The 21005-nt window shown below is 50.2% G+C and overlaps 1 protein-coding gene across 8 annotated transcripts in view; it reads left to right on the forward strand.

Moving 5' to 3' along the window:
* Positions 1–17931, forward strand: part of ACAD10 (acyl-CoA dehydrogenase family member 10) — a 70335-nt gene extending 52404 nt beyond the window's left edge. For 7 of the 8 annotated variants that reach the window (XM_034934517.3, XM_034934519.3, XM_034934518.3 and 4 more), the window contains 9 exons: positions 5499–5899; positions 6996–7136; positions 7902–8039; positions 8148–8238; positions 9170–9328; positions 10026–10198; positions 14612–14755; positions 16499–16576; positions 17164–17931. In XM_034934517.3, the coding sequence (XP_034790408.1) occupies positions 5499–5899; positions 6996–7136; positions 7902–8039; positions 8148–8238; positions 9170–9328; positions 10026–10198; positions 14612–14755; positions 16499–16576; positions 17164–17304 (1466 nt within the window). In that variant the 3' untranslated portion in view covers positions 17305–17931. The remainder of the gene's footprint in view (positions 1–5498; positions 5900–6995; positions 7137–7901; positions 8040–8147; positions 8239–9169; positions 9329–10025; positions 10199–14611; positions 14756–16498; positions 16577–17163) is intronic. The other variant, XM_055096179.2, reaches the window with a different exon arrangement.
* The last annotated feature ends 3074 nt before the right edge of the window (positions 17932–21005 follow it).

Genomic DNA, 21005 nt, shown 5'->3' on the forward strand with positions numbered 1-21005 from the left:
AATGCATTAATGGATGTGGGCAATAAGCTTCAATGAAAGCCAACACCACTGAGAGACAGACAGCCAGACATTATATACCTCCTGATGCTTCCCTCAAAAGTCACACCGACTCTGCCCAGGTCTCCAGTGCTAGCTGCCAACTCATGGGAAACACAGGGTTCAGAGGGACATGTTCAGCAGCACCCTGGGCACAGCACTCACAAAATCCAGATTCTGGAAAACATCACAGGGCAAACAACTCAGTTTCTTCAAACACTTACATTTCAAGGGGAGGAAAAGGGTGAAAAAGGAACCTGTAGATTGAGAGAGACTTAAAAGAAACATCAGGCTGGGCGTGGTGGCTCACGCCTGTAATCCCAGCACTGTGGGAAACCGAGGTGGGTGGATCACCTGAGGTCAGGAGTTTGAGACCAGCCTGGCCAACATGGGGAAACCCTGTCTCTACTAAAAAATATAAAAATTAGCCAGGCCTGGTGGCGGGCACCTGTAATCCCAGCTACTCGGGAGGCTGAGATAGGAGAATTGCTTGAACCCAGGAGGCAGAGGTTGTGGCTAGCCATGATTGCATCACTGCAGTCTAGCCTGGGCAACAAAGTGAGACTGTCTCAGAAAAAAAAAAGGTGAGGGGAGCGGGGAGAGACTTAAAAGATACGTTAGCCAGTTACAGTGTTGGGACCTTATTTGGATCCTTTCTTGAACAAATTATTTGGAAAAAATTTTGATGATAGTCACTGAAACTTGAATTCTGAGTGGATAGTCAATGATATGAAGAAGTTAACAGTTAACGATTTTTTAAGGGTGATAATAGTATTGTGGGTTTTTAAAAAAGTACTTGTTTTTAGAGTTTTGAAAGAATCCTAGATGAGATATTTGGGATTTACTCCAAAAAATCCAGGACAGTGGGAGTGGGGATGGCAGGGAATGAAACCAGACTGGGCCGGCATCGATCATTGCGGAAGGCGAGCAGTAGAACCCGTAGGCTTGTTATTCTCTCCTCTCTACTCCTGTGTGTCTTTGAAATTTTCCAAAAGGAGGCCAGTCATGATGGCTCACGCCGGTAATCCTAGCACATTGGGAGGCCGAAGTAGGTGGATCACCTGAGGTCGGGAGTTTGAGACCCCTGGCCAACATGGTGAAACCCCGTCTCCACTAAAAATACAAAAATTGCCCGGGTGTGGTGATGCCGCCTATAATCCCAGCTACATGGGAGGCTGAGGCAGGAGAATCACTTGAACCCGGGAGGCAGAGGTTGCAGTGAGCAGAGATCGTGCCACTACACTCCAGCCTGGGTGACAGAGCAAGACTCCATCTCAAAAAAAAAAAAAAAAAAAAAAAGGCCGGGTGCGGTGGCTCATGCCTGTAATCCCAGCACTTTGAGAGGCCGAGGTGGGGGGATCACGAGGTCAGGAGATCAAGACCATCCTGGCCAACATGATGAAACCCCGTCTCTACTAAAAATACAAAAATTAGCTGGGCTTGGTGGTGTGTGCCTGTAATCCCAGCTACTAGGTGCCTGTAATCCCAGCTACTAGGGAGGCTGAGGCAGATGAATAGCTTGAACCAGGGAGTCAGAGGTTGCAGTGAGCCGAGATTGCGCCACTGTTCACTCCAGCCTGGTGACAGAGCGAGACTCCATCTCAAAAAAAAAAAAAAAGAAAAGAAAAAGAAATTTTCCAAAAGCAAAACTTAAAAACAAAAGGCAAGGAGAAAGAAGGAGAAAGGAATTCATCATGGGATTTGCTAGTGCTGATGGAGTGTTTAGCTTTGCAGTCAGTGACACCCCAAGCTTGCTGGCAGCCTGTGTTCTCAGCCAGGTTGCCAGAGTCTTCTGAGAGAAGCAGTTGCAGTAGGGGAATTGATCATTCATTTCCAAGTATATGAGCCTCTACTAAAAGCCAGCACTGTGCTAGGTGGTCCTGGAGATACACAGTCATGAGAAAAACTGCCCGGAGAAAAACCAGTACCCAGAGAATTTCTAGTTTAACTGTACCTGGTCTGATAAGCAGGGGATGCTGGAAGCAGGAATTTCTGGAAACAATATTTTCCCTCTTTTAGGAAAATACACTATCAGCTGTAAGCCACTATTTCCTATTTTTTTTATAGTTTTCCAATAAACACTAACCAGAAATATTTACTTAAACAGAATGGCTGCTAAGTCCTTATGGTGATATAGTCCTGGTCGCCTCTGATATTTCCTAGCCGGCTGCCACGTTTTCTCCCTGCTCTGCTCCAGTGACCTGGGGAAAGCTTAATAGACTGCCCATTTTAGAGTCTCCACACTGAGTGTCCTCAGCCTGTCTCTCAGGAAGCCCTTTGACATGTTTTTAAGATCCTGTGAGCCATCGTTGTGGCTTCTGGTTTCTCTCGGCCCAGAGCTAAAACACCCCACCTGTTTGCCACCAGACAGAAAAATGTCTGTTTGTTCAGGCCTTTATTCCTCTTATCTTACTGTGCACTCCTTTCCCTCCCTCTGGGAAGCCAGCCAGACACACTGAGGAAATGGCTTAGTTTTCTCACGTAAAAACAACAAAATCCATTTTTTGAAAGAATAATATAAAAATGTATGATGAATGGGGAAAAAACCAACTATACAAACATAAATATTACTTCTGTACATTTGTCTTCTACAATTAGCTTTAAAATCATTTTTGTTTGAACAGCTGAGATATTTGGTACTGGCCAGGAAAACTGGAGCTTAGAGAAGGGGTATCTGTTTCCAAGATATTCTCTCTATGGTGTCATTTACAAAAGACTTCAAATCAGCATTAGATTGGGAAGGGGATGAGAGAGACCAGAGCCCAGTGAGCAGAAGATTAACAGTATGTACCTGCCCAGCCCATGTGTCCTTCTCCTTCCTTAATAAGTGGGTGCAGAAATTAGATTTCTGGTAGATGGCCACTGAAATTCTATAAAGTGCTTATGACTGCAAGTTAAGTGGACACCAGTGATGTGGTCTCTTCTGCTGGAACTACATTTGGAAAATATACCAGAAGCAATAGATCTAAATCAATCCAAGCTTATACAAGTGACTTTTTTCAGAGACAAAGTAGCAGTCTCAGAGTGGGAGCCAACCAAATAGAAGAAAATTAAGAATACACCTCTTACTCTGTTAGAAGAAGAAAATCCTTATGAATAATAAGGAACATAAGGGAGTATCTTTCCCTTCAATGTGCTGTGTGCAGTCCGAGGAATAAGGAATAAGCCCCCACTGTGTGTCTGCAGGGAAGGGGCTATCTGGTTTCTGACTGACTTCCCTGGGTTAGGTTCATACCTAGCACCCAGAAGGTCCTCAGTAGAGACCTATTGAGGTCCAGTAGGCTAACTCTCTGCAGGGTAGCAAAGAATTTGCTCTGAGTTTGTTCCTAACTCTGTAAGGAATAGTTTAAACTATCTTTAACACCAAAGCTGCATGAAAATGGCTGTCTCAGCTGGACATGGTGGCTCATGCCTGTAATCCCAGCAGTTTGGTAGACTGAGACAGGAGGATTGTTTGAGGCCAGAAGTTCGAGACCAGTTTGGGCAACGTAGTAAGGCCCCATCTCTTATTTAAAAATAAATAAAATATTTATTTTTTTGAGACAGAATTTTGCTCTTGTCACCCAGGCTGGAGTGCAATGGCATGATCTCGGCCCACGGCAACCTCCACCTCCTGGGTTCAAGCGATTCTCCTGCCTCAGCCTCCCTGGTAGCTAAGATTACAGGCGTGCATCACCACACCTGGCTAAATTTTGTACTTTTAGTAGAGACAGGGTTTCACCATGTTGCCCAGGCTGGTCTCGAACTCCTGACCTCCAGTAATCCACCCGCCTCAGCCTCCCAAAGTGCTGGGGTTACAGGCGTGAGCCAAAGCACCCAGCCTAAAATGAAATCATTTAAAAAAAGAAAACGGCTGTCTCTTTAGAACTATCAGTTTATCCATTTATTGGGTACAGTCTCTTGGGGACATGGAAGTGCTAGAAGTAATCCAGGAGAGCTGGCTGTGAAAAAGTTCACTGTGAGGAGACATTGTACACATAGCAATCTGGATGTGTCTCAGATGCAGGGCTCTGAGTGATGGAGGCCATACTGAAAAGGCCACATGCTGAGTGACATATGTATTTATGGGACATCCTGGAAGAGACAGACTACAGGAGCAGAGATCAGTGGGTGCTGGGGATCAGGGGGGCAGGGGTTGAGTACAAAAGTACACTGGGAAAATTTCCAGATGATGGAAATATTCTGGTTTTTTTTTTTTTTTTTTTGAAATGGAGTCTTGCTCTGTTGCCCAGGCAACCTCCGCCTCTCGGGTTCAAGTGATTCTCCTACCTCAGGCTCCCAAGTAGCTGGGACTACAGGCATGTGCCACCATGCCTGGCTAATTTTTGTATTTTTAGTAGAGACAGGTTTCACCATGTTGCCCAGGCTGGTCTCAAACTCCTGACCTCTGGTGATCCACCAGCCTCAGCCTCCAAAGTGCTGAGATTACAGGTGTGAGCCATTGCGCCTGGCCGAAGTATTCTGTATCTTGATGGCAATGGTAGTTACCCAACTATGGATTTGTTAAGACTTGCAGAGTTCTACATTAAGGAGGTGTATGTACACCACTCCTTAATTTTTTTATTTTTATTTATTTATTTTTTTGAGATGGGTGCCTCACTCTCTCCCAGGCTGGAGTGCAATGGCACGATCTCGGCTCACTGCAACCTCTGCCTCCCAGGTTCAAGTGATTCTCCTGCCTTAGCCTCCTGAGTAGCTGAGATTACAGGCACACACCACCATGCCTGGCTAATTTTTGTATTTTTAGTAGAGATGGGGGTTTCTCCATGTTGGCCAGGCTGGTCTTGAACTCCCGACCTCAAGTGATCCGCCCACCTCAGCCTCCCAAAGTGCTGAGGTTACAGGTGTGAGCCGCCGCACCTGGCCACCTTAATTTTTTTTAATGGGGAAAAAATGTGTTTGTAAAAAAAGTCTTGATGCACATTTTACAAGAAGAAAGAGATGCTGTGAGAGCCAAATAGTGAGCTGAGTGATGCTGGTGTTGATTCCCTCCAGAGACAGTGGTGTCTAGAAATTGGCTCTTCCTTTAGTCAGTTGTGGCATTGCTGTTATCAATTTTGTAGCAAGGGTGGTCTAGGATGCAGGACTTCTTATAGCCCACTGGCAACGGCAGAGGTGATCTGGGGTGTTACTGATTAAATGTAGTCTTTTAGGAAAGCAGAGATCAAGAGCAGGGAGCAGGCAGACCTAAGTTGGACTCTGGCCCCCAGCCCCCTAACTTCCAGCTCGTCCAAATCACCTCCTTCTCTAAGACTCAGTTTTCTTGCCTGCAAAGTGCAGGTGAAAGCAGTTGTGTTGCTTTGGGGATTCAGTGAGCTATAGTGGCTCTTAGCACAGTGTTTGGTACTTAGCAAGTGCTCAGCAAATGGCAATAGCTGCTGAAGTGACAGTGTCATCACATGTTAACATCCCTATGATGGGTTGTGTGGGAGTAATCACTGTTTTTCTTTGATTCTGCTTAGGGCAAGCAAGCTCCACATATGCGGAACAAACTGGAAAGCTGACCGAATTTGTGTCTAACCTGGCGTGGGATTTCGCAGTCAAAGAAGGGTTCCGGGTTTTCAAAGAGATGCCCTTCACAAATCCGTTAACAAGGTCCTACCACACGTGGGCCAGGCCCCAGTCCCAGTGGTGCCCCACAGGCAGCAGGAGTTATAGCTCCGTTCCAGAAGCTTCCCCAGCTCATACCTCAAGGGGAGGTCTGGTTATCTCTCCAGAGAGCCTCTCTCCACCTGTCAGAGAGCTGTATCACCGGCTGAAGCACTTCATGGAGCAACGTGTGTACCCTGCAGAGCCAGAGCTGCAGAGTCACCAGGCCTCAGCAGCCAGGTGGAGCCCCTCCTCACTGATCGAAGACCTCAAGGTAAAGCAGCCATGGTGAGGTGGTAAGACCCCAATACCATGGCATACCCTCCCCGACCCCACTGGGCTCACCTGAACCATCCCAGGCAGTGAAGATACAGGAGCTCCGAGTTGAATGATCTTTGCTTCCATCGTCTCAGAAAGAGCCAGCTCTTCATGACTCAGTTTCCATCTCTTGCTCTTGCTGTGCCTGTGTCACAGGCAGATGGCTCAGGTGTGACTGCACAGCCCAGGCAGTGGAATGCTTGGCCTTAGAAAGCCAGGGCAGGTTAGGCCTATCTGATGGGTATTTGAATTATGTAAATTTGGAACAGTGCTGTATCAGCTAATAAATCTCTCTCTAGAGAACCCGTAATATCACAGCTAGAGGGCCAGATCCACTGTGAGCTGAGTTTCTGTGTTGTCTCCCAGTGCTGTCACTTCAGCTGATAAACAGAAACACCCGCTGTTCCTTATCACATGAACCTTGGATTGTGTTAGTTTTGAAATTACTTGAGATCTTCAGGAGCATAATGCAATCATCATCTACTTTTCTTTTTTTCTCTTTTTTTTTGAGACGGAGTCTTGCTCTGTGCAACTTCCGCCTCCCAGGTTCAAGCGATTCTCCTGCCTCAGCCTCCCGAGTAACTGGGATTATAGGCACATGCCACCATGCCCAGCTAATTTTTGTATTTTTAGTGGAGATGGGGTTTCACCATGTTGTTCAGGCTGGTCTTGAACTCCTGACCTTGTGATCCGCCCGCCTCGGCCTCCGAAAGTGCTGGGATTACAGGCGTGAGCCACCATCTCTCTCTCTTTTTTTTTTTTTTTTTTGAGACAGGGTCTCGCTTTGTCACCCAGGGTGGAGTGCAGTGGTGTGATCATAGCTCACTGCAGTCTCAACCTCCTGGGCTCATGTGATCCTCCCACCTCAGCCTCCTGTGTAGCTGGGACCACAGGCACAGCCACCATGCCCAGCTCCTCATATCATTTTTTTGGGCACACGTGCATGTTTGGTTGTCTGCCTTGTTTCCTCCAATCCCTTTCATTGTTTTCCACGGTTCAAAATAAAATGAAATCTTCCACTGTGGTTTCCTGACTTATTTTCCCCATGATAGGAGAAAGCCAAAGCTGAAGGACTTTGGAACCTTTTCCTACCCTTAGAGGCTGATCCCGAGAAAAAATACGGAGCAGGACTGACCAATGTGGAATATGCACATCTGTGTGAGCTCATGGGCACGTCCCTGTATGCCCCCGAGGTACCTTCTTTAAAGTTTTCCTCAGTGTGTGGGAACATCCTGATCTTCATAAGAACTCAATCCTAAACAGATAAACCAGATTCAGAAGCACTGGCATGAACTTGAATTTTTTTTTTTTGAGATGGAGTCTCGCTCTGTCACCCAGGCTGGAGTGTAGTGGCGAAATCTTGGCGCTCTGCAACCCCTGCCTCCTGGGTTCAAGTGGTTCTCCTGCCTCAGCTTCCCAAGTAGCTGGGACTACAGGCACGTGCCACCACACCTGGCTAATTTTTGTATTTTTAGTAGATACAGGGTTTTACCATGTTGGCCAGACTGGTCTCGAACTCCTGACCTCAGGTGATCCACCTACCCTGGCCCCACAAAGTGCTGGGATTACAGGCATGAGCCACCATGCCCATCCAATTTGAAGCTTGAAATATTGATGTGAGAAGGCCAGCCATGGTGGCTCACACCTGTAATCCCAGTACTTTTGGAGGCCGAAGTGTGGGGGATCACTTGAGGCCAGGAGTTCGACACCAGCGTGTGCAACATAGTGAGAACTCTGTATGTACAAAAAAATAAAAAATTAATCGGGTGTGGTGGTGCATACCTGTAGTCTCAGCTGCTTGGGAAGCTGAGGCACGGGAGGATGGCTTGAGCTGAGGAAGTCGAGGCTGCAGTGAGCCATGATCGTGCCACGATACTCCAGCCTGGGTGACAGAGCTTGACTCTGTTTTTTTTAGAAGAGGACATGACAGTCATGGTCACGCTCCTTTTCCTTCTCAGGTATGTAACTGCTCTGCGCCTGACACGGGCAACATGGAGCTGCTGGTGAGGTATGGCACCGAAGCGCAGAAGGCTCGCTGGCTGATTCCTCTGCTGGAGGGGAAAGCCCGCTCCTGTTTTGCTATGACCGAGCCCCAGGTACCTCACCGGGGCTGCCACCCACTTGCCTGGCCCTGTTGTTGTCGGCCCCACAGGGAACACGGGCTGTCTGCTGGCGGCTCTGACTGGAATATGCTCCCCACTCAGGTTGCCTCTTCAGATGCCACCAACATTGAGGCTTCCATCAGAGAGGAGGACAGCTTCTATGTCATAAACGGTCACAAATGGTGGATCACAGGTATTTGGCCTAAAATGCACTTTTCAAATGCACATCAGGGAGTCTGTGCTGTTAGGTGCGTCTCTCAATGCCTGGGAGGAGCCTCTGCTTTTTCAAGTTGACACAAAGGAGATTCTGTCACTTAGCGCCCCCAGCAGAGGCAGCTGGGAGAATAGGAGGGTACTCCGTGGAGCACACTGTTCTCAGAGGTGGCGCTTCACAGGGCAGGGACGTCCCCTGGTGCCCACACATGGACGGATGCCTCCCTGCACATGTGACCCCAGGAATCTCTCCACTTCCTGCTGTTCATTCTGCTTTGGGCAGCTCCCCTTCCTTGGTGGCTTCCTGGCTCCTCGATCAGGTGTGTTACATCCTAAGGGCTAATGACAATCCTGACTTTTAGGGATTGTCCAGTGTTACTTCTGCAGGGCCCCTACAAGTAGCCGTGGAGCTTACCTCCCGGAGCCCATACCTCCCTGGACATTAAGAATGAGCATCCCCATTTTGCAAAGGAGGAAACCGCACTCAGACTTAGGTCCCTTGCCTGGGGTATGAGCCCCCAGCCAGCAAGTAGAGAAGCCAGAGTCAAAGGTTCACCTGATTCCAAGGCCCGGGCCCAGAGCCGTTATGTGTGCACCACCTGTGGGAGCCGAGCCAGCTGGCAGAGATCAAGTAGCGGTTTTCATCCTCTTGTCTCTAAATTATCTTTTCTACTCTATGTGATGCTTTTAAAAACTTGCTCTTATGATGTTGGATTCATTCCTCACTGGGACAAAACCCAATTTGCTCTTATTTCTGGTCAGCAGTCTGCAGATGCTCATCTGATTACATGGAGCCTTAAAGAGCTCTGTCTGCTTCCTTACTGTGCCTTTCTTGGGCCAGGACCACGTGTGTAGAGATTTGATGGCCCTGGTGTCAGATGATGGGATCTGTCTCTCTCCTTTCCTGGCAGGCATCCTGGATCCTCGTTGCCAACTCTGTGTGTTTATGGGAAAAACAGACCCACATGCACCAAGACACCGGCAGCAGTCTGTGCTCTTGGTTCCCATGGATACCCCAGGGATAAAAATCATCCGGCCTCTGACGGTATATGGACTGGAAGATGCACCAGGTGAGACCTCCAGGGGCGGGTCACCCCTGGGTGTGGGTCTGGTCCCCAGGAAACACCACTGAGGGGCCCCTGCTCTTGTTCAGGACTTGCCACATCCCACGTCTGAGGGTATGATGACATTTGGAGTCACATGCTCCTGCATTTCCTTTCCATACATGAATATCAACCATGCAGGCAGATTTCAGACAGACATTTATGGATTTTTTTCCCTCTTCTAAACTTAGAAAGTAATCAGGAGTCTGTGACACAGGAAGCCATACAGGGCAGACGCAGGAAGTGGACCCCAAACCTACTCTTCCAGGCCCCAGTGTGAACAGCTGACCTCTAGGCCACAGCCCTGGTTTGGTCCGCTCCCAGTTTGCTTCTCTGCTAATAGTGTTCACATTTTTACTTTCAGTGTTTTCATAGGATCACTACATTGTCACAAACCACTAGGAGCTTCAGCTTAAGGTGGCATTTTTATGTTTTTATAAAAGGAATCACAGAATAGTCATTTGCCATTATAAATCAGTGATTTATTTTCTGTGTTTAACAGGCTGTTTCCTGCCGTCCTTTTCCCTTTAACCATGTCCCAGTAAGAAGGCTAAATAAAGGGCAGGGACATTGCCAGCAGATAACCCAGACTGAGGTGAGGAATAAACACATCCAAGGAAAATGACTATGGCTATTGCTCATGGTGATCGTTTGGGTCTTTCAGGTGGCCATGGCGAAGTCCGATTTGAGCACGTGCGTGTGCCCAAAGAGAACATGGTCCTGGGCCCTGGCCGAGGCTTTGAGATCGCCCAGGGCAGACTGGGCCCCGGCAGGATCCATCACTGCATGAGGCTGATCGGGTTCTCAGAGAGGGCCCTGGCACTCATGAAGGCCCGCGTGAGTGCTTTCCCCCGCACCCAGCACTGACTCAGAACCACCACCTTCTGCTTTGCTGTCGGACTTCAATTCCTACCTGTTTTCTGAGTGCAGTCCTAGCAGGTGAAGCAAGGTGATGTCCTTGCCAAGAAGTTGCGTTCCTGTCTGCTTTGCATCTGCTACTTTGCTGCAGTTTGGATTCAGAGCAGAATGGACCCCACTCTGTCGAGGTGACCTGAAGGGAAAGGCCAGGCTCTGTAGCAGCAGAGGGCAAGGTTCCAAGGTGTAAAGGTCATGCTGCTAGCACATTATTAAAAATCAGTCTGGGTACAATGGCTCACGGCTATAATCCCAGTACTTTGGGAGGTCTAGGTAGGAGGGTTGCTTGAAGCCAAGCATTTGAGACCAGCCTAGGCGAAAAAGACTCAGTCTCTACAAAAAAAAAAATTTTTTTTTTTTTTTTTTGAGATGGAGTCTTGCTCTGTCACCAGGCTGGAGTTCAGTGGTGTGATCTCGGCTCACTGAAACCTCCACCTCCCGGGTTCAAGCAATTCTCCTGCCTTAGCCTCCCAAGTAGCTGGGACTACAGGCACGTGCCACCACGCCCAGCTAATTTTTGTATTTTTAGTAGAGACAGGGTTTCACCATGTTGGCCAGGAAGGTCTCGATCCCTTGACCTCGTGATCTGCCTGCCTTGGGCTCCCAAAGTGCTGGGATTACAGGTGTGAGCCACCGTGCCCGGCAAAAAAAAGAAAAAAATTTTTTTTTTTTTTGAGACGGAATCTCACTCTGTTGCCTAGGCTGGAGTGCAGTGGCACGATCTTGGCTCACTGCAACCTCTGCCTACCGGGTTCACACCATTCTCTTGCCTCAGCCTCCCGAGTAGCTGGGACTACAGGCACCCGCCACCATGCCTGGCTAATTTTTTGTATTTTTAGTAGAGATGGGGTTTCACCATGTTAGCCAGGATGGTTTCGATCTCACTGTGTTAGCCAGGATGGTCTCGATCTCCTGACCTCATGATCCGCCCACCTCAGCCTCCCAATTTGCTGGGATTACTGGCGTGAGCCACCGTGCCTGGCCAAAAAGAAAAAGTTTTAAGTGCCAGGCATGGTAGCATGTGTCTCTAGTCCCAGCTACTCAGGAGGCTGAGGCAGAAGGATCGCTTGAGCCCAGGAGTTTAGGGCTGCAGTGAGCAGTGATCACACCACTGCACTCCAGCCTGGGTGACAGAGTGAGACCCTGTCTCTTTAAAAATAAATAAATAAATAAAAATCAGACACCAGGGAGATCCCATGTTGCTTGTTTTTGTCCCTAGGCTTCCATCATCTGGCCTGTACCACCCTCCTCCACAGCACATCCAGAAAACTTCATTCGGCCATGATCCCACCACCCCCAAAGTTTGGAAACCTAGGTTAAAAGACAGCTGCTTCCAGGACAGAAATTCAGATTGGTGATTATCATTTTCAGAAAGGTGACGCAAACCCTGAGACCAAAACCAGTGTCTCACAAGAACTGCTATTGAAAGAACAGAGGCAGTCTGAATTTTTTATTACTGAGCAAACCTGTGATTTACACCCTTTTGAGTTAAGACTGACCAGTTATTTTTTCTTTCTAAGTAAAACGCTCCTGTCTATGGACTCAGGTATGGTGCTTCAGCCCCACATGGAATTAAATTCAGCCTTCTGGCAGAATAATTGGACTGAATGAGTCAGACAGAAGTCTCCAGAAAGTGCATAGCATGAACATGGCACCTCCACTGAAGACTTGGTTGGAGTAATTAGGAATCTACAAAAGATTTGCTACAAGGAGGTTCACCACAGTGCTCATTGAAATAGCAAAATTCTGAACAACCTATAAGGCTAACAATGACTGTTGGCCAAATAAAACACAAGATGGCATACAGTGAGACTTTAAATGATGCTGTGGAAATCTATTCCTTAACATGGAGAAATTGCTCACTATATACACTTAAATTTAAAAAAAAAGACTGTGGCCAGGTGTGGTGACACTCCCAGCACTCTGAGAGGCCGAGGCAGGCAGATTGCTTGAGCCCAGGAATTTGAAACTAGCCTGGGCAATACGGCAAAACCTCATCTCTATAAAAAATAAGGCTGGGCGCGGTGGCTAACGCCTGTAATCTCAGCACTTTGGGAGGCTGAGGTGGGCGGATCACTTCAGGTTAGGAGTTTAAGACCAGCCTCGCCAACATGGTGATACCCCGTCTCTACTAAAAATACAGAAGTTAGCTGGGCATGGTGGCACATGCCTGTAATCCCAGCTACTTGGGAGGCTGAGGCAGGAGGATCACTTGAATCCAGGAGGCAGAGGTTGCACTGAGCTGAGATTGCACCACTGCACTGTAGCCGGAGTGACAAAGCAGGACTCCATCTCAAAAAAAAAAAATTAAAATTAAAAAATTAAAAATAGTAGCCAGGTGGGGCTGGGTGTGGTGGCTCATACCTGTAATTCCAGCACTTTGGGAGGCCGAGGTGGGCAGATCACCTGAGGTCGGGAGTTTGAGTCCAGCCTGACCAACATGGAGAAACCTTGTCTCTACTAAAAATATAAAATTAGTTGGACGTGGTGGCGCATGCCTGTAATCCCAGCTACTTGGGAGGCTGAGGCAGGAGAATCGCCTGAACCCGGGAGGTGGAGGTTGCGGTGAGCCGAGATCGCACCATTGCACTCCAGCCTGGGCAACAAGAGCGATACTCTGTCTCAAAAAAAAAAAAATTAGCCAGGTGTGGTGGCACGCATTTATAGTCCTAGCTACTCAGGAGGCTGAGGTGGGAGGATCTCCTGAGCCTGGGAGGTCGAGGCTGCAGCGACCTGTGAGTGTGCCATTGCACTGCAGCCTGGGTAACAGAGCAATACCCTGTCTGGGAAAAAAACAAAACAAAACAAAAACAGGCTGTTAGCTTTGATGCAAAATAATGTTTTGTTGTTGTTGTTGTTGTTGTTGTTGTTTTAAGCAGGCTGGCCGGGTGCTGTGGTTCATGCCTGTAATCCCAGCACTTTGAGAGGCCAAGGCAGGCAGATCACCTGAGGTCAGGAGTTCAAGACCAGTCAGGCCAAAATTATGAAACACCCCATCTCTATTTAAAAAATACAAAAATTAGCCAGGTGTGGTGGCAGGTGCCTGTAATCCCAGCTACTTGGGAGGCTGAAGCAGGAGAATCACTTGAACCCGGGAGGCAGAGGTTGCAGTGAGCCGAGATCGCGCCACTGCACTCCAGCCTGGGCAACAAAAGCGAAACTCTGTCTCAAACAAACAAACAAAAAGGCTACAAAACAATATATAGAGTGTGGCTCCCGTTTTTGGAAAAAATAAGTATATATTAAAAAAGTATAGAAGGATAGAGGAGAATATCCACCAAATATTAACTAGAGGTGACTAGATGGTGGGATTCTAGGTGCTCTTACTGTCTTCTCTTTTTTTGTTCTGAAAACAGGTAGTTTTTCTGCCATGAGATAAATTATTTGTGTAGATTGTTTTTAGTGAAAAAAAAAAAAAAAAACTAGGCTGGGTGTGGTGGTTCATGCCTGTAATCCCAACACTTGGGGAGACCAAGGCAGGAGGATTGCCTGAGTCTAAGAGTTTGAGACCAGTCTGGGCAATGTAGTGAGACCCTGTCTCTACAAAAAATTGGAAAGTTAGCTAGATGTGGTGGTTCTTGCCTGTGGTCCCAGCTACTCAGGAGGCTGAGGTAGGAAGATTGCTTGAGCCCGGAAGGCGGAGGTTGCAGTGAGCCAAGATCACGCCACTGCACTCCAGCCTGCGCAACAAAGTGAGACCCTGTCTCCAAAAAAAAATAAAAAAAAGAAGGAAAAAGAATAAATAAAACAAGAAAAAAAAGGAATACTTAGAACCTTTTCTGATGCCTTGTGACTTTCAGAATTTAAAATCCCCATTGCAGATAAGGCCACCCACGGCGGAAGGCCGGGAGCGAGACAGGGGGCTGAGGGGACCTTGCTCCCATTGGAGCTGCAGGGCGGGAAGGGGTGCTGCGGTCAGCAGAGGGCACCCTTCGCCTGCGCCGTGTGCAGTGCCTGCAGTCACTCCCTCATTCCCAGGAGTAGCCTTGGGTCAGATGCTGGCTCAGATCTATAACTGCTCCTGTCTGGTAGCCAAGCCTGCCCAGATGTGCAATGGCTGGAATAAAGGGTTCTTGGAAGCAATTTGTTACAGGCACCCTGTGGGCTGTGGCTGGCTGTGGCACACGTGAAGGTTGTGTGTCAGACCTACTCCCTGGACATGGCGCATGGCTGCACACAGGCACCTTGGCTGAGAAGATGCACAGTCCTGCTTTCACTCTCCTCCCCTGCCCTGTCCTGTCTGCTTCCACCCAGCTCTGCAGGCCACCAGCCCCCACCTCTCGTGGCCACCCCCAGCCCAGCATGTCCTCAGCCGCACATCTCCTGTGTTGACAGGTGAAGTCCCGCGTGGCTTTTGGGAAGCCCCTGGTGGAGCAGGGCACAGTGCTGGCGGACATCGCGCAGTCGCGCGTGGAGATTGAGCAGGCACGGCTGCTGGTGCTGAGAGCTGCCCACCTCATGGACCTGGCAGGAAACAAGGTAGGGGCAGGGGCACGAGGGGGCCTCCCAGGGGCAGAGATTCTTCCTCCTCACTCAGCAAAGCATGAGAGCCTGGCTTCTTGACATTAGAAACTTTATTTCACCTCTACTTGGAGCTGTTTGGGCAGTTTTTCAAAAATTGGAAAGGCACAAGAAGAGAGGACTGGCCTTTGTGTTTTACTGACCTGGTGAGCTGCTTAGTCCAAGGCAGTGGGTCTGATGGGGCCACAGGGCCCCTGGGTGGCCCTGGACTCCCAGGGCCATTGGTGGAGGTGTTGGGCAACCTAAGAGTAAGGCAGGGAAAAGGGACCCTCTGCTGGCCTTCATCTGAATATTGAATTAACAAAAATAGAAGCTTATTTTCAAGTGTGACATTAGTCATTCACTAAGGCTCTTTTTAACCTTTTATTTATTTATTTTTTGAGACAGGGCCTTGCTCTGTAGCCAGGCTGGAATGCAGTGGTACATCATGGCTCACTGAAGCCTCAGCCTCCCAAGTAGCTGGGACTCCGGGCGCATACCTCCATGCCCAGCTAATTCTTTATTTTTTGTAGAGACCAGCTCTCACCATGTTGCCCAGGCTAACTAAGGCTCTTTCTAAGTGCCTGTGATGACCAAGCACAATGCCATGTTGACCTTGCTTTGTCCAGCTTTCTGTGGGGCAGCCTCCAACCCCGCCCAAGACCCTCAACCGTCAGGGACCAACCCACGCTCACAGTTCCTGGTTCTTTGACGCTGGCGTGCTAGATATGGTGGAGGCTGCTGGGTGTCTCCCTTGAACACCCTGCCCCAGGGCAGATCACTGTAGCTCGGTTTCCCAGAGCCCTGAGTGGCCTTGGTCCACTGCTGCTTGGAGGCAGAGCTGGCCATGACCCTGAGCAAAGCACAGGACCCTCCCCTTATCCCTTCAGTGTGTGCTGGCTGTGTTCCCTGTCATCTGGGAAGACAGCCACATTCTGCCAGCACTTGCTTCGCATCTTGTGACATAAGATAATAGTTGCCAACATGGCGCCCTTCATCCCTGGGTGCTGTCAAGCCGTACACCAGGCAGGGGCAGCCTCACCCAGCTCACATCAGCGAGACCTTGGGGCCTCTGTTTTGGACGGTGGTGTTTGACTTCCTGCTGGGAATCTGATCATTCTTCCAGGCTTTCTGCCTTCGGGTCTTTTTTGTGGTTTAGTTTTTTGTTTTGTTTTTGAGAGAGAGTCTCACTCGGTGGCCCAGGCTGGAGTAGAGTGGCACAATCTTGGCTCACTGCAACCTCCGCCTCCCGGGTTCAAGCAGCTCTCTTGCCTCAGTTTCCCAAGTAGCTGGGACTACAGGTGTGCACTACCATGCCCAGCTAATTTTTGTATTTTTTAGTAGAGACTGGGTTTCACTATATGTTGGCCAGGTTGGTCTCAAACTCCTGACCTCAGGTGATCTGCCCGCCTCGGCCTCCCAAAGTGCTGGAATCACAGGCCTGAACCACCGCGCCTGGCCTGTTGTTTGTTTTTGAGAGGGGGTCTCACTCTGTTGTCCAGGCTTGAGTGCAGTGTTGCAATCTCAGCTTACCGCAGCCCCAACTTCCCAGACTCAAACAATCCTCTCACCTCAGCCTCCTGAGTAGCTGGGACTACAAGCACATGCTACCACACCCTGCTAGTTTTTGTATTTTTAGTAGAGATGGGGGGCGGGGGGGCCTCACTCTGCCACCCAGGCTGCCCTCGGGTCTTTTATAATCGCATCTCCTCCTCCTTACAGGCTGCAGCCTTGGATATAGCCATGATTAAAATGGTCGCCCCGTCCATGGCCTCCCGAGTGATTGACCGTGCGATTCAGGTGAGCACAGACCAGACAGTTGGCTTATTTGAACCATCAAAACCAGATGCCAAACTCTCCTATCTTCAGCCGTCCAGCCTCCCATAGACCCTGGCAGATGCCCTGTGTCACCCACTCACCATGCATGCAATTTTCCTTTTCCTCTTCAGAATGACCCAGCAAGGTGGGAGGTGCCATCGTACCCCCATTTTGAATGTGAGGAAACAGGCACAGAAAAGTGAAGTGACTTGTCCAGGTCACTGAGCTTGCAAGTAGCTGACCTCAAATTCACATGAACTTGGGTTTTCATAAGCCCAGAGCCCAGGCTCTTTCCCATGCAGGGGGGCCACCTCCTTAGATCCTAACCCCCGGCCCCAGCACAGGGCAGAAGGCACCTGCAGAGTGGGCCTGGGGAGTCTGGAGGCCGTGGGATGGCAGGTGTGGCCCCATGGAAGCCCTCTGGAATATTAGTGATTGTATCACATAGGTGCCACAGGGAAGTCCGGGAAGATGGTTGTTATGGGCCATCAAGAGCAGGCTATCATTCCTGGGGCTCTCGGAGACAAGGGCTGACCCAGGGCCGCCTCCCTCCACTCTGTGTCTGCCAGGCCTTTGGAGCAGCAGGCCTGAGCAGTGACTACCCACTGGCTCAGTTCTTCACCTGGGCCCGAGCCCTGCGCTTTGCTGACGGCCCTGACGAGGTGCACCGGGCCACGGTGGCCAAGCTAGAGCTGAAGCACCGCATTTAGAGCCTTGGGGCTGCAGTGGCTCAATGTCCTGGCTGGTCCAGCTGTGCCCAGATCTGTCACTGTTGTGCCTCGAAAGATCCGGTGTTTGTGGCTCCTGCACCCTGCTCAGCAGCTCTGTCCCGGGACAGTCAGGGTGGACTCAAGCTTTCTGGTTCTCCACAGAAGACGTCTCTGCAAGAAGCCTGGAGTCTGTTTCAGGCCAGGAGGAGGGGATTTGCTGAGGGCCAAGGGGGTTCTGGGTCAGAGTCTGGAAAGCTGGTCTTCAGGCTCTCAGTCCCAGGCTGGGCAGGCACGGTCACTTCACTTCAGCCTTTCAGTCCCTCTCTCTCTGCCTGTGGGAATCTGGACACATTTTGGGAGGCCTCCCGAGGCTGTGGGACGTGCTTGCTCTGGCAGCTGCAGGGTTCCTGTCTGGCCTCCCTGGTGAGCAGAGGGGCGGCCATGACGGGCGGTGGCCTAGAGACCCAGGACCTGGGCGCCTGGGAAAATGGAATGCAACCCACATTGTAAAGCCACTGGCATCTGATTATCTCCATTTGACACACAACAATCATTTAAATGTTATTTTGGAAAGGGGTTTTGGGGACACAGAAGAATAAGTAAACACATCTCGGAGGCTTTGTGGACTTTCTGTGTCATACAAAGAGAATCGAGTGGAGAGGTTCCCTTCAGCGCCTTCATGCCTCCTCCCGCCTGTGTTTCCTCGAGGTCCAGGCCATCATCTCAGCCCCATACATGCTGGGAGCACAGAGGCCACGGGTCCGATAAGTCCCGAGTTGGCTGCCTTCCCTCACTATGTAGCCCGGGGCTCTGTGCTCATACATACTTTACCCAGGAGCTGGCATGTGAGGCCCCTGCAGCCTCCACCTGCTCCATAGTCAGAATATCTGGGCGAAGGGGAGGTGGTGGCCCATTCGCCATTACACTTTGGAGCGCAATCTCTCTTCTCTGAGGAGAGTGGAAATGCTTACTCACTTGCAGTCTGAGCTTCTTGAGAAACCCAGCGACATGCAGAGGTGAGCCAGGGGCAGTGAGGACCCAGCCTGCTCATCTCATAACTCGTGGTGGGGTAGCCAAAACTCGTCTCAAGTTAGACCAGACGGGCAGGAACCATCCCCCCCGGCTGCCACCTTGCAGAGGTGACCCTGTGGGAACTGCCTTCCCTGAGAATGGCCAGCCAGGATCAGCACCACGAGGGGCCCGTGAATGGGCTCCTCAGACCCACGTGCCCAGGGGTCTGGGGAGGCAGGTCCCCCTTCACCACACTTGAGAAACTGCTTGTTGCTCAAGGAAGTTAAACCCCAAACAAATGCCTGTCACAATGCCAGCCACACTGGCCAGGAGCCCACTGCCAAGCTGGCAGGAGCGCAGCAGATGAGTGCTCCCTCAGGCTCCGGGAGGAGAGGTTTTCTTCAAAAAAAAGGAAGTGGTCGTGGCCTGGCCTGTCTCACGGGCCTAAGAATGTCTTTCTTGGCCTCTGAGGTTAACCTTGCCTGTTCAGTAACGCAGCTGCAGAGAGGAAAATGGGAGTCAGGCTGTGGGTACCCCCATATCTCCCTCAGATCCTCTGCCTTGAGGGCTAGAGGCCCCGGGGGCCCCAGGAATGCTGCCTGCAGACAGGCAGGTCCCCCCCAGGCCCTCCACCTCTGCTAGATCATTCTGCCCACCACTGTCGAGGGAGCCTCAGCTCTGGGCCCAGCAGGAGTCCAGGCCTTGGGGAATGTGCAAGTAAACAAAACAGGACAACTGCTGGCCTTTGGGGGTTTGCATCTCAAGTAGGGGATGGCGGTTAGTGCCCCAGAGGCCTGGGTGTGTGATGGGGCAAGCACTGCTGGGGCTGGAGGCTGAGGGGAGGACTCTTTCCAGAAGAGGTGTCTCAGCCAAACCTGCCTGACAAGAAGAAAGGGCAGGCTGGGCGCCGCGGGTCACACACATAATGCCAGCACTTCGGGAGGCCAGATGGTGTCTGGATGCCAAGACCTGTGCTCGCCAAGGCCTGATTTCAGATACTGTCAGATCATTCCACAACAATCCTACAGAGGCTGCAAAGAGACACTTCCAGGCAACTTGTCTGGGCAGGGCCCCTTCAAGACGGCAGCTGGGAGTGACACCGAAAGAACAGGCTCCAGTGATCTCTGCTGCTTGCACCCATTGTCAGTCCCCCAGGGTTGTCGGTCACCACCCAGGGCTTCAGAGTTCCCCAGGGATGCCTCGGGCGTGCCAAGGCTGTCACTCAGAGACCCCTCTTGTTGGTATTTCTGCTGCCCTCCCTGCTGCGACATAGGTACAAATTTCTCCCCTTCGTCCATTTTACCAAAATGGATGCGCGTTGGGACAGGTGAGTCCCGGACTCCAGCAGCCTGGGGCCCACACCTGCAAGTAACCTGGGACAGGGTTTCTTTTAATCAAGTTGACTGAGTGGAGAAATGGCCCAGGGGATTTTCTGTCCTATCAGTGTTAGACGGATGACACAGTGGTGAAGAGCTGTCAGAGGTAAAGGCGGACACTAAAGTGGTAGGGACAGGTTTTATTTATTTTTCTGAGACAGAGTCTCACTCTGTTGCCCAGGCTGGAGTGCATTGGTGCCATCTTGGCTCACTGCAACCTCCACCTCCCGGGTTTAAGCAGTTCTCCTACCTCAGCCTTCCGAGTAGCTGGGATTACAAGCATGCACCACCATGCCTGGCTAATTTTTGTATTTTTAGTAGAGACAGGGTTTTGCCATGTTGACCAGGCTGGTCTTGAACTCCCGATTTCAAGTGATCTGCCTGCCTCAACCTCCCAAAGTGCTGGGATTATAGGCGTGAGCCACTGTGCCCAGCAGGGACAGGTTTTAATCAGTCATAAGCCATTGCTTTAGAGAGCAGGGCCCAGTGGGAACTGAGCTCCACTTGGATTTGTGCGGAGGTGATGGGAGGGGTGGTGGTTGGGAGTGGGGCTCAAGAGTCAGGAAGGGGAACTAGAGAGAGCAGGAAGGAGCGTGGTTGGCGTGACACCCGTCTGGGTTTGCTAACTGGCGCTTAGGGTTAGGCTCCTGCCCTCCCTCGGAGGCTGGGGGACAGGGTCCATCTTCTAGTGTTGCTGGAACAAACAGTAGTTTCTTTCAGCAGCTTTGGGCTTTCTCAGGCAGGTACGGGCATCCCACAGATGTGGTCTTGAGATGTTGGGCACCATGTAACTGTTAAGTCTTTTCATGGGAGTATGGGGGTGTGGACTTAAGCATTTGTGCTGAAAGTCTGCAGTTTTAATATGCCAAGTTTGAGGTCTAGTGGAGATGGGAGCTCAGAGGAAGGCTGGCGAGAGTGTGCTCAAGGAGAGAATTTTTGTCAGGACTGTGGCTCTAGATTCAAATGGCCCAAATTCAAATGGGTTTAAATCCTGGCTCTGTGACAGAGTAGCTGGGCAACCTTTGGAAATGTTCCTTCATCTTAGAGACTTAGACCTCTCGTTTTATTTATTTATTTAAATTTTTTTTAGAAACGGAGGTCTCACCATGTTGGCCAGGCTGGTCTCAAACTCCTGAGCTCAAGCAATCCTCCTACCTCAGCCTCCCAAAGTGCTGGGATTATAAGCATGCGCCACCACACCCGGCCAGATTTCTCATTTGAAAAATGAGTAGACCAGTCCTTGCCTCCCAGAATCACCTGAGGATTAAATGGGATGATGTGTGGCTTACCATAAGCCACAGCACACACCAGCTG

This window comes from Pan paniscus, chromosome 10, assembly GCF_029289425.2.
Source record: "Pan paniscus chromosome 10, NHGRI_mPanPan1-v2.0_pri, whole genome shotgun sequence".
Taxonomy (NCBI): Eukaryota; Metazoa; Chordata; class Mammalia; order Primates; family Hominidae; genus Pan; species Pan paniscus.